Genomic DNA, 13,172 nt, shown 5'->3' on the forward strand with positions numbered 1-13,172 from the left:
TACGTAGTTATGACGACTTGGTTTACAAATGTGCCTCTTCATTATGTTGTTTGATTGATTTGAATTAGATGTGATGGTTTTCAGACATCAACTAAGTGTTGCTAATGATAAACGCAATTCCACTTTTCTTCTTCTGTTGGTCAGTTCAAGTGCTGTGGCAGCAACAACTCATTTGATTGGCTGCATAGTGTGTACATGACCTCGGCTGTGTCGGAGGGCAGGGTGGTCCCGGACAGCTGCTGTAAGACCATCACCTCCCTCTGTGGCCGCAGAGACCACCCCTCCAACATCTACAAGACTGAGGTGGGTGGGACCATTGGAAAATCATCATTCAACAGCAAATATGTGCCAAATGGGTTCCAGCAGACTTTAGGATGTCATAACTGGACTCTTCCACAGTAAAAATGTGTTATGTTGTCATTCTATGTCATAGCGATGACAGCAGAGCCCAGCACTCTCAGTGGAATGGAACGGTCCATCATGACATCTAACCATTTGTCATAGCGATGACAGCAGAGCCCAGCACTGTCAGTGGAATGGAACGGTCCATCATGACATCTAACCATTTGTCATAGCGATGACAGCAGAGCCCAGCACTGTCAGTGGAATGGAATGGTCCATCATGACATCTAACTATTTGTCATAGCGATGACAGCAGAGCCCAGCACTGTCAGTGGAATGGAACGGTCCATCATGACATCTAACCATTTGTCATAGCGATGACAGCAGAGCCCAGCACTGTCAGTGGAATGGAACGGTCCATCATGACATCTAACCATTTGTCATAGCGATGACAGCAGAGCCCAGCACTGTCAGTGGAATGGAACGGTCCATCATGACATCTAACCATTTGTCATAGCGATGACAGCAGAGCCAGGCACTGTTAGTGGAATGGAACGGTCCATCATGACATCTAACCATTTGTCATAGCGATGACAGCAGAGCCCAGCACTGTCAGTGGAATGGAACGGTCCATCATGACATCTAACCATTTGTTCATATTTAATGGATCAATACAATTCAAGTTGGATCTGAAAATATTCCTTCAAATAAATCCTTCAAAAAAAATGAATGGATCTCGACATGGAACAATTGATTAATATTTCAGGACCAGATGGTTGTATTGGGCATCAAATGATTTCTAATGTCTGAAATGGGGACAGACAGATGATATGTCCCTCAGAGCTCAACTGTCTCCTTTCTTATTCTGTCAATGAAACTGAAACAGTCAAATACTCTGGTTTGGAAAGTCACTTTAGCCAACAACTTTTCTCTACTTGACAGGCTTTCTTATCAGTAAATCTTTGAGAGCGTAAGAGCTCGGAGAATATTTCATACAATATTTCAGATGCTTTTTGCTTTTATCTGTGACAAGCAGGAGAAGTCTGTGCTTGTTTATTTCTTTCTTATTCTGTCAATGAAACTGAAACAGTCAAATACTCTGGTTTGGAAAGTCACTTTAGCCAACAACTTTTCTCTACTTGACAGGCTTTCTTATCAGTAAGGGCTGACAGCACAGAGCTCGGAGAATATTTCATACAATATTTCAGATGCTCCTTTTGCTTTTATCTGTGACAAGCAGGAGAAGTCTGTGCTTGTTTATTTCTTTCACACACTCACACACGTCTCGCTCCTTGGTTCCCGCTATCATCATTCCACTTGTCAATGTCACTCCAGTTCAGAGGAGTGCAACTTTGATAAAATCTCTTTATAATTAAACAAAGTTTATATGGGTGGAACTGAAATATTTACAGTGCATTTAGGAGTCAGCTGTGGTTGACAGCTCCCCACACACTCGGAAAACACTTGGGTTGAAAATGTGCTCGTCAATGTGTTTTCACTTGTCTAGGAAGCTGAGATGTTTCTGAAAATGTCCTCAGAACTGTGACTCACAACATGGTTTGAAACAACCTACTCGGTCAAAGCTCTTTGGTAAAACAGAATGACACTGGATGTACGGAGGTGACTGCACATGGACGTACATGCACTCCATCCAGCCATGGATTCCTCAATGCCCCCTCTACCCACATCTGTGTGTGTGTGTGTGTGTGTGTGTGTGTGTGTGTGTGTGTGTGTGTGTGTGTGTGTGTGTGTGTGTGTGTGTGTGTGTGTGTGTGTGTGTGTGTGTGTGTGTGTGTGTGTGTGTGTGTGTGTGTGTGTGTGTGGTGTGCGTGTGTGGTCAGAGAAGGAGCCTCCAGAGAGAGGCCTAATAAATCCCACTGTTCTCTCTACTTCTCTCAGGCTGCCTGTTAGCAGTTGATGTTACTCTTCAATAACACAGACCCCAAAGCAAATCAGGGGGAGATAAAATCATAGATGTTATGCTGAGAGGTAGATGTTCATTCTCCCCTGTCCTCAGTGATTCTCTCCACAGACAAAGAGACAGGATGTAGTTTATAACCCAACCCTAGCCTGGGGTTGACCAATTAGAATTCCTTGCAAATAAACTGGGCCACTGGCCAAATAACAAGTATCCTATTTCAGGCTCAATGTATAGACAAAATTCCTCCCATGTCTCTGACCCATTGATCATTCATTCCCTATTACAGAAAAAACACTATTTCCATTCATCGTTAATTCCCTCTTGACCTTTAGTCCTCTGTGTTGTATATTACCTTAAAATATCTTTACACTGCCCAAGTCCTTTATCTTACTGTAGTTTGTTCTCTGCAGTGTAACTTTGTATCACACGCACACACAATTGCCGCAGCAATTTGGAGACAGACATAGAAAAGGCTGGAGAGGGTAGGGTTGATAAATATACTATGGTAAATGAAGAGCATAGCCCAATTTCAATTCTCCTTGTTCACACCCCCTCAAGGATTTAAAAGCATTGGATTGATCCAAATATGATAGACACTGACTACACCAATCAGGTGTGTCTGTGTGTGTTCAGAATGTATATGTGTGCATCATGCGTGTTTGTGTGTGTGTGTGTGTGTGTGTGTGAGTGTGAAGTGATTTGACCCCTGACCTGTAACCTTTGCCCCACAGGGTGGCTGCATCACCAAGCTGGAGCAGTTCCTGGCTGACCACCTGCTGATCATCGGAGCTGTGGGGATAGGAGTAGCCTGTCTACAGGTCGGTCCCCTAACACTGGCCAGTGTTTTTATTAACAGGAAATGACCAGGCCTTATTATATTTCAGTACTGTGGTAGCACCTCACAACAGACACAAGCTATCACTATCAGACTATCACAAAGTATCATTTCGTTTTGGGGGGATTTGGGGTATCACCGATGTCGTGGATATCAATATAATGTAGTGATAATAGTGGATATAATCTGCTACTGTGGATATTGGTAACCTTGCTGTTGAAATGTCTTCAATGCTAGCTAGTATCTAGATGGATAGGAGGGGAGATTGTGAACAGAAAGAGAGAGAGAAGGCGAGGTTAACCTTGCTTCTTCCTCTTAGTAGAGTAACGGGTTAAGAGGTGAGACGATTGCTTAAGAATTTTTAAAAATATTTTTTATATCAGTGTCAAAATATATCCACATGATAAAAGGCTTTCCACATTTTATTTTTTAAATAAACATCAATGTGGCCATAATCTTCCTATTACCTCAAAGATGCATCCAGTAACTCCTATTACCGGTCGGACAACCTTTTCAATGCACTCTACCTCCCTATATCCTCTCAGCTGTAATCTGATCCCATTCACATTCTGGGATTTAATTTGCTGCGGTCTCAGATGGACCAAGCTCGTAGCCTAATCCACTCACAGCCCCTGTCATCCCGTATACGGCTTCAAAATGGCAGACTTTGTCATTGATAAGCGCCTGAATTGGAACGAAGTGGCTGTACAGTAACATGCTATACCTGACTTCATAGCTCTGGGTCTCTGCTTCACAGCTCTGTATGGGTTTTGACTGACAGCCGTTAACTTGAGCACAGCCCGCGACAAGAAGATGCCCCCATCCCTCCCGCTAATTGGGCTACGTTTGCACATTTGTTGTTGTCTGAGTGAGAGAAATGCTGTAAATCGAGAGGAGTCGACATGTTCCGAAAGATGAGACGTTGAGGATTATAATAAATAATGCTTTGATGTCATACAAGCAAACCACACACCCGTGAGTCCTAATGTGCGCTTCACATTTCCATATTTGAAACCCATGTAGTTTACAGTATCGTAACGTTTCTGATCGATATAACCCTTCTCAGCAGTATCGGAAGAAAAAGGTCCCGCCCCTCAGACCAATGTGTTTTGAAGAGGAAGTGAGGAGATAGGATGTAAAGAATCAAGGAAAGATACATTGAGATGGGGCCATGGACAGGAAACTGTATACCTTTCTCTCCCAGCATGCTTTGTAATAACTCTTGGATGGGGCGGCTGCTCTCCACCATCGATCTGCTCTCTGAAAATAATCTCCACAGGGACTGGACTCTCCATCCCCCAGCATGGAACGATCTCCTGAAAATCTCCTGAGAATGGTTTACTGTTCAGCCAATGCTGTTCATAGATTGGTGTTTTCGTCAAGCTTGGGATGTGATGCTCGGGTTGAGAGGTTTCTTATTGCAGTCCGGTGATGTTTAGTAGCCAACTCTCGTCATGCTATATCAGTCAGTTATATACAGCACACAATACGGCATCAACACATCTGGGACCAGGCTAGATGTTTTGCGGTCAGGAGCTGTGGTACCACTTCACTCTGTTAATAATTCCAGACTGTACCATTTCTTTGCTTATTTACAATATTATTGTCGTATTCTCCATAAATGATCTTTGTATGGCGAGAAAACAAGGCTTTGTTAATTCATTTAGATTTGATTTAACATTTTGATACAGCCTAACTGATAAAACTGCACCGTTTTGATTTGTACATTTTAATTCAAGTATAGTCTTGCACTTCACAATATATCGTCATTGTCAAATATCATGATATTAGATTTAATCATATATCGGCCCAACCCGAGCTTAGACCAAACCTGAACATACGGTACTGGCTCCCTCTTGGCTACTCCTTCCAACCAACCAGGGTTCCCACTCTTATCAGTGTTCCCATAGCTTTACAATTGGAATTCCACAGAGGAGTCATGTGATCTTGTCACCGTGGCGACTGTCGACATGGGAATTTGGGGTTCCTAAGAAAAACAAATGTTTTATTAGCCCCCTCTCTATTAGACAAAATATTCCCAAATAAAACGCTGACATTTTCCCACACACATATATGAAGCATAAGATAAGATAACTACTGTAGCTACGTCCTTAATATGTGTTAGTGATTCATTGACAAATCACCCATCTTGTCCCAAACTAATTTAGACCAGCTTTTGATCTAAATGGGCTCTTCTCTATTGGGCTTGAAGGTCTCTGTCTGATTGTATGTTAGTTGTATGTCAGTAATGTCAGTCTGTCAGTAATGTCAGTCTGTCAGTGATGTCCCTGTACTGTCTCTGTGTCAACTGTTCCTCTCTGTCTTTAATAACTGAAATAGTCATAGTCTGTGTCAACTGTTCCTCTCTGTCTTTAATAACTGAAATAGTCATAGTCTGTGTCAACTGTTGCTCTCTGTCTTTAATATCTGAAATAGTCATAGTCTGTGTCAACTGTTCCTCTCTGTCTTTAATAACTGAAATAGTCATAGTCTGTGTCAACTGTTCCTCTCTGTCTTTAATAACTGAAATAGTCATAGTCTGTGTCAACTGTTGCTCTCTGTCTTTAATATCTGAAATAGTCATAGTCTGTGTCAACTGTTCCTCTCTGTCTTTAATAACTGAAATAGTCATAGTCTGTGTCAACTGTTCCTCTCTGTCTTTAATAACTGAAATAGTCATAGTCTGTGTCAACTGTTCCTCTCTGTCTTTAATAACTGAAATAGTCATAGTCTCTGTGTCAACTGTTCCTCTCTGTCTTTAATAACTGAAATAGTAATAGTCTCTGTGTCAACTGTTCCTCTCTGTCTTTAATAACTGAAATAGTAATAGTCTATGTGTCAACTGTTCCTCTCTGTCTTTAATAACTGAAATAGTCATAGTCTCTGTGTCAACTGTTCCTCTCTGTCTTTAATAACTGAAATAGTCATAGTCTGTGTCAACTGTTCCTCTCTGTCTTTAATAACTGAAATAGTCATAGTATGTGTCAACTGTTCCTCTCTGTCTTTAATAACTGAAATAGTCATAGTCTGTGTCAACTGTTCCTCTCTGTCTTTAATAACTGAAATAGTCATAGTCTGTTCCTCTCTGTCTTTAATAACTGAAATAGTCATAGTCTCTGTGTCAACTGTTCCTCTCTGTCTTTAATAACTGAAATAGTCATAGTCTGTGTCAACTGTTCCTCTCTGTCTTTAATAACTGAAATAGTCATAGTCTGTGTCAACTGTTCCTCTCTGTCTTTAATAACTGAAATATTCATAGTCTGTGTCAACTGTTCCTCTCTGTCTTTAATAACTGAAATAGTCATAGTCTGTGTCAACTGTTGCTCTCTGTCTTTAATATCTGAAATAGTCATAGTCTGTGTCAACTGTTCCTCTCTGTCTTTAATAACTGAAATAGTCATAGTCTGTGTCAACTGTTCCTCTCTGTCTGTAATAACTTAAATAGTAATAGTCTGTGTCAACTGTTCCTCTCTGTCTTTAATAACTGAAATAGTCATAGTCTGTGTCAACTGTTCCTCTCTGTCTTTAATAACTGAAATAGTCATAGTCTGTGTCAACTGTTCCTCTCTGTCTTTAATATCTGAAATAGTCATAGTCTGTGTCAACTGTTCCTCTCTGTCTTTAGTAACTGAAATAGTCATAGTATGTGTCAAATGATCCTCTCTGTCTTTAATAACTGAAATAGTCATAGTCTCTGTGTCAACTGTTCCTCTCTGTCTTTAATAACTGAAATAGTAATAGTCTCTGTGTCAACTGTTCCTCTCTGTCTTTAATAACTGAAATAGTAATAGTCTCTGTGTCAACTGTTCATCTCTGTCTTTAATAACTGAAATAGTCATAGTCTCTGTGTCAACTGTTCCTCTCTGTCTTTAATAACTGAAATAGTCATAGTCTGTGTCAACTGTTCCTCTCTGTCTTTAATAACTGAAATAGTCATAGTCTGTGTCAACTGTTCCTCTCTGTCTTTAATAACTGAAATAGTAATAGTCTGTGTCAACTGTTCCTCTCTGTCTTTAATAACTGAAATAGTCATAGTCTGTGTCAACTGTTCCTCTCTGTCTTTAATAACTGAAATAGTCATAGTCTCTGTGTCAACTGTTCCTCTCTGTCTTTAATAACTGAAATAGTAATAGTCTCTGTGTCAACTGTTCCTCTCTGTCTTTAATAACTGAAATAGTAATAGTCTCTGTGTCAACTGTTCCTCTCTGTCTTTAATAACTGAAATAGTCATAGTCTGTGTCAACTGTTCCTCTCTGTCTTTAATAACTGAAATAGTCATCGTCTCTGTGTCAACTGTTCCTCTCTGTCTTTAATAACTGAAATAGTAATAGTCTCTGTGTCAACTGTTCCTCTCTGTCTTTAATAACTGAAATAGTAATAGTCTCTGTGTCAACTGTTCCTCTCTGTCTTTAATAACTGAAATAGTCATAGTCTCTGTGTCAACTGTTCCTCTCTGTCTTTAATAACTGAAATAGTCATCGTCTCTGTGTCAACTGTTCCTCTCTGTCTTTAATAACTGAAATAGTCATAGTCTCTGTACCTTTGTTCTTAGTTTGGTTGTAATTACGCTAATCAATTTAGTCTCTATCCTCTTTCAGTGTTCCCCTATACTTTGTCTAATATAGGTCACTAACCCCTCTGTGTGTCTATGTGTGTGTATCTCTATGTATGTCTGTATGTATGCATGTGTGTGTTTACGTTTGTGTCTATGTATGTCTGTATGTGTGTGTATTTCTTTGTGTGTGTGTGTGCGTATGTCTGTGTGTGTTTGTGACCTCTATAGCTGGCCGGGGCCATGTTGACGGCCTGCTTTATCTATCTGCTGTATAAAGAAGAGGAGGAGGACTTCTCTGCCGTGTGATTGGCTAAGCCTCTGTCTGGTCACACTCAGTGGGGACGGGACAAGGTTGGAGGGCATTGTGGGAAATGTGTTCTGTGTGTGTCTATGTGTTCATTTTTTTGATTGTGTCTTTTGTGTAGATATGTGTTGTCTGCATGTTTGTGTGTTTGCGCACTCGTGCGTGTGTGTGTGTGTGTGCGAGTGTGTGCATGCGGGTGTCTGTGTGTGTGCGCGCGTGCGCGTGTGTGTCTCTGTTTGTATGTGAGTGTGTGTGTGAAGAAGACAAAGAGACAGTTGATCACAGATCATGCATGCTATATTGCTGGCCTATGCTTTATTCTCGGTACCGCCGAGCAACGCCCACCCCAATAGGGACACCATGCTGACCGATACATGCATGTTGACCTTTGACCTTTGCATGGCTGAAAGGGCTTGACAACATTATCCACAATCCAAGGACAAACAAACAGTTCACTGAAGTGCTCCCACAGACTAGACTATGAGATTAATGCCCACAAAATAAACGCGAATGACAGCTGTGCTGGACCAGATTTGAAAGAAACCCTTACAATACATTTCTCATCATCTGAAATTGGGTAATAATAAGAAAAGAGGACACTGCTAAATGTATTCTTCATGATTTCTTTCTTCATAGTTTCTTATGATTGCAGCACATTTGATAACTTATTTCTTGTCAGTGTCTTCACCTGCCACATGGAAACTACTTTCTATATATTCCTTGTCATTCCAAATGCTAAACTAACGAGCAGAAAGGAAGTTTAGCACATTCTGTCCTCCATCCTCTGTCTCCTTCTCCTTGCTTCTGTCTCTTCATCCTTCCTTGCTTCCTCCCTCCCCCTGGCTGCTCTTACCTCCTTCTCCTTCCTCCGTTTCCTCCTTGATCCCCTGTCTCCTTGTCCCTCCTCCTCCCTCCTTCGTCTCTTCCTTCTCCAGCTCCCTCCATCTCTCTGTGAATTGTGAGTTTCATTCTCTACCTCCTCACTCTGTCATCTGAATTCTTAGTGGTGCTGGCAGGGTTAGAGGCATCATAAAACCGCCCTGAGTGCCGAGCCGCCAAGGCCTTCTTTGACGAATCTCCTCCCCATGTTGTGACCCCGGTCGATAATACCCTCAGACAGGAGAAGACTTGCAGGAGGGCCGTTGATTGAATCTCAGCCCTCCTCTGTTTGTCGTTTGTCATCTGTCACACACACACACACACACACACACACACACACACACACACACACACACACACACACACACACACACACACACACACACACACACACACACACACACACACACACACACACACACACACACACACACACACACACACACACACACACACGTCCAGCGAATGTGCCTCATCTAAGTCCTAACCTCTCAGCCTTTTCCCTGTGTATTACTGTAACTCTGCTGTTGTCTCACAGATCAATGAGACCTTTCATATCCCCTATCCCTTAATAGTGATGACGTGGGATGATCTTGTTAGAAATAAGGACAGTTTAATGCTTTTGGCAGAGTGAAAGCACAAGTGTGTGTGTGTGTGTTGCTATGTTGTGTGCGTCAAGGTCTGTTGTATCCTTCCATTTCTTCTCTACCTTAATCTCATCTTATTGATGTCGGCTCCTTCATCCAAACAAGCGCCAACTGAAGCTCTCTGACCGTCCTGCCGTTAGCTGAACATGACTTATTGTTCTCAGATCAACCAAAGTACCTACACAGGTCTGTCGTATCCCAGCATCACTTCACTTCTTTCTTTTTCCTACACACAAAGTATTCATAGGATCTTAAAGCAGTCCAACTCACAAGTGGAGCTTTGTGCTTTATAGAATGTACTTTATAGAATACTTAAGGAGAAGAAACATCAAGTGGAGCTTTGTGCTTTATAGAATGTACTTTATAGAATACTTAAGGAGAAGAAACATCAAGTGGGAGAATTGGGAGTGCACTAGGCAAAATGTTTTGCATCACAAACCTCCAAAATGCCACACTCCTTGTGTCCATAGACTCCTTTCTAAGTATGTACATATGTTACATTCATAATTTGTTAGATCTTATTATTTTAAATGCCTCACAGAAAATGACAAAAACATCATAAAACATTATTCACTTTGTAAAACATCAATTTAATTGTACCCAATATTTTCCCTCAGTTTACTCATGTGATTTTTAGTAGATTAATTATTAATGGATTATAACACTACATTATGGTTTTGAGAACATTGGCAGGGCTTCAGAGAAAAATGTCCTTTGAAAAATGGAAGTTGCTAAATGAATGTTTGTTCACAGATTATCTCTCTCCAACAACAGTCATAGTGGGAGCTTTATAACATTCACCACAGGCCCAATTACACAACTGCTGCTGGCTGCTCGGCACTCCTGTTCCCATAGTAACCACACACTTCCTCACCCCTAACCCACTCTCCTCATGCTATCCCACTATGCTACCATGACGACTCACCTTTTCCCTTGATTGACCTTCACAGTAATTGTGTGTGTTTCAGATCTGTGGGATGGTGTTCACATGCTGCTTACACAGAAGGATTAAGTTGGATCCTTACTGAACCCTACCGTCAAGCCCCCCCAACACCATCCTGCCTTATGGGCCAGGGAGCAACGATGCCTGCTGAACACTCACCCTTGACCTCTAACCCCTCCTAACCTCTGAACCTTATGATCCAACCCTGCCTGGACCTTCCTGGATCCTTCTGCACCTCTCCTTTAGCATGGATGCATGCACAGCTCCCCCCCCTCTCTCAAAGACAAGGCCAATGAAGAAGAGATGATTTGGTATTATGGTATTGTTCTTTTCTGTAGTAAACCTACTGCTGTTTATTTAAGGTAGTTTTTACTGTATGTTGTCAATACAGTCAAATCCTTACTGTAGATTTCACAACATTCCACACAACTGGAAGGCAACCCGAAGTGGTTGTGACTGAGAATCAAGTGTACTGTACACACTCTCATGGTGTTGCTGCTTACGAAGGGTTATTCAGTTAGTGCTATATCCAGTGTGTCACGGATGTGGCCCACAACGTGCCTCTGTCATTGTTTTATCATGTATTCTTTGATAGCAATGTTACACCAATTGAATGGTTCACCACAAAGGGAATCCCATGGTCATCGATGTTTGATCTACGTCACAAAGAAAACAATCATGAGTTGATTGATATCCACAGAATAATCAAGCAGATTTGGGGAAAACCTGTACTTGATATGAATGAAAATAGCACTAAACGCTGCTAATAGTAACTGTAACGGTTTTCTAGGTGTGGTGAAGGAGAGTCGGACCAAAACGCAGCGTGTAGATTGCGATCCATGTTTAATGAACAAAAAAAACGTAACACGAATCTAAAACACAAACACTACAAAACAAAGAACGTAACGAAAACCGAAACAGCCTATACTAGTGAAAACTAACATAGACAGGAACAAGGACACTAAGGACAATCACCCATGACAAACTCAAACAATATGGCTGCCTAAATATGGTTCCCAATCAGAGACAACGATAAACACCTGCCTCTGATTGAGAACCACTCCAGACAGCCATAGACTTTGCTAGATCACCCCACTAGCTACAATCCCAATATATACACACCAAAACCCCAAGACAGAACACACCACAATACAAAAACCCCATGCCACACCCTGGCCTGACCCAATACATGAAGATAAACACAAAATGCTTCGACCAGGGCGTGACAGTAACGTTGCAGCATTTCTGTATGTGTTGCCTCTGTAGTTTGACTAACAAATCTGGTCCTGTGCTGTATGCTATGCTAAAGGTGTTGATGTCAACGAAATCGCCTTTCTTGCAGTACCATATAAACCTACCACTCATCTTTCAATACCAGGACCAATTGACTTGTTTTACGACCACTTTTATTATGCTGGAGAAACATGTTGTCATTTACCACTGATACAGGGTCAGATCTTTCTCTGTCACGCTACTGGTTAAGATTAGGATTCAGGGGTTATGGTTGACTCCTCTCCTCTGGTGTGGGTTAGTATCCCCATCCAGTGGTAGATATTGGTATATACTCCTGTGCAGTGCTCCTGTAGTATTCTGTGTAAGGTTGCAACATTTGGAGAACTTTCAATAAATTCCCTGGTTTCCAGAAATCCTGTTTGGGGATTCCAGATTGTCTGCTTATTCCCTCCAGATTCCAGGATTCCTCCAACCGAGATTTCAGGAAAACCAGGGAATATCTTGAACGTTGGCAAAATTTTGCAACTCTATTTCTGTCTGATTGGTTGTGGAGCAGCCAGGCAGCCTTGCATCGACTACTGCTTCTAAAGACTAACTACATTCCTCTGAAGGCAGGAGATATATTTACATTTTATTGTTTACTACGACTTAGAAAATGTCTGACACGTTTCCACAAGAGAGCTTTCAGTGGCTTGACTATTGTCAAGGACACATTCAAATAGTATCGGTTGCCCATTACCAAGATAGGACATGGGTCTTTGTTGTTTAGGAGTGCTGGTAAGTCAGCTGACCAATTCCAGTTGATACAATGACAACAATCCTTTGTCAAAGTTGTATGGATGTTTAGCTGTTTTCCAAGAGATGAAGACACGTATACAGATGGTATTTTCTCTATTCCTCCTAGTGACCAACAGAGAGCTGTTCTTGTTATTCATGTATTTTCTAATCGAAATGGGTCAAAATATGATATAACATTATAGCAAGTATAATATAAAATATATAATAAAACATATATGATCTGGGCTCTTTCTATACTGTAGACTGTAGTAATCAAAGTATGCCTTTGTCTGTTTAACAACAATGTCATAATAGCTTTTGAATTGATGTTGATGGTAGTCTTTAACCGGATAAACTTGATTTGTGTTTCCTACATCATTCAGTGGTTTGGTATTATTATTCCCTGCCGTTGTCTTTGCATCAAGGTCTTGAATGTTTTGTTACAGTATATGACTATTGCTACTTTAAGACATCATAAAATGTTGATATTTATACTCTGAGATATGAAGAAGGTTACACGTGCACAGACCATGTTTGAAAGAAGTGCATATGGATGGACACATTCATCTTCAGCGACATGTAGTCTATCTTTTAAGAGTGTTGCAGAGTAAACTAATCTGTCAATGTGCCCTTGAACAAGAAACTTTACCCCAATTACTCCTGTAAGTCTCTCTGGATAAGAGCGTCTGCTAAATGACTCAAATGGAAGTGTTTGTCAAAGCTGATGTGACAATGG

General features: G+C 41.1%; 1 protein-coding gene across 3 annotated transcripts in view; it reads left to right on the forward strand.

Moving 5' to 3' along the window:
* The window catches only part of LOC124023592 (tetraspanin-11-like), a 33,720-nt gene extending 22,397 nt beyond the window's left edge, over positions 1-11,323 (forward strand). For 2 of the 3 annotated variants that reach the window (XM_046337972.1, XM_046337971.1), the window contains exons 6-9: positions 145-303; positions 2,995-3,081; positions 7,882-8,004; positions 10,452-11,323. In XM_046337972.1, the coding sequence (XP_046193928.1) occupies positions 145-303; positions 2,995-3,081; positions 7,882-7,959 (324 nt within the window). In that variant the 3' untranslated portion in view covers positions 7,960-8,004; positions 10,452-11,323. The remainder of the gene's footprint in view (positions 1-144; positions 304-2,994; positions 3,082-7,881; positions 8,005-10,451) is intronic. The other variant, XM_046337973.1, reaches the window with a different exon arrangement.
* Positions 11,324-13,172: the final 1,849 nt, after the last annotated feature.

The sequence above is a fragment of the Oncorhynchus gorbuscha genome, unplaced genomic scaffold, assembly GCF_021184085.1.
Source record: "Oncorhynchus gorbuscha isolate QuinsamMale2020 ecotype Even-year unplaced genomic scaffold, OgorEven_v1.0 Un_scaffold_1648, whole genome shotgun sequence".
In the NCBI taxonomy this organism is placed as follows: domain Eukaryota; kingdom Metazoa; phylum Chordata; class Actinopteri; order Salmoniformes; family Salmonidae; genus Oncorhynchus; species Oncorhynchus gorbuscha.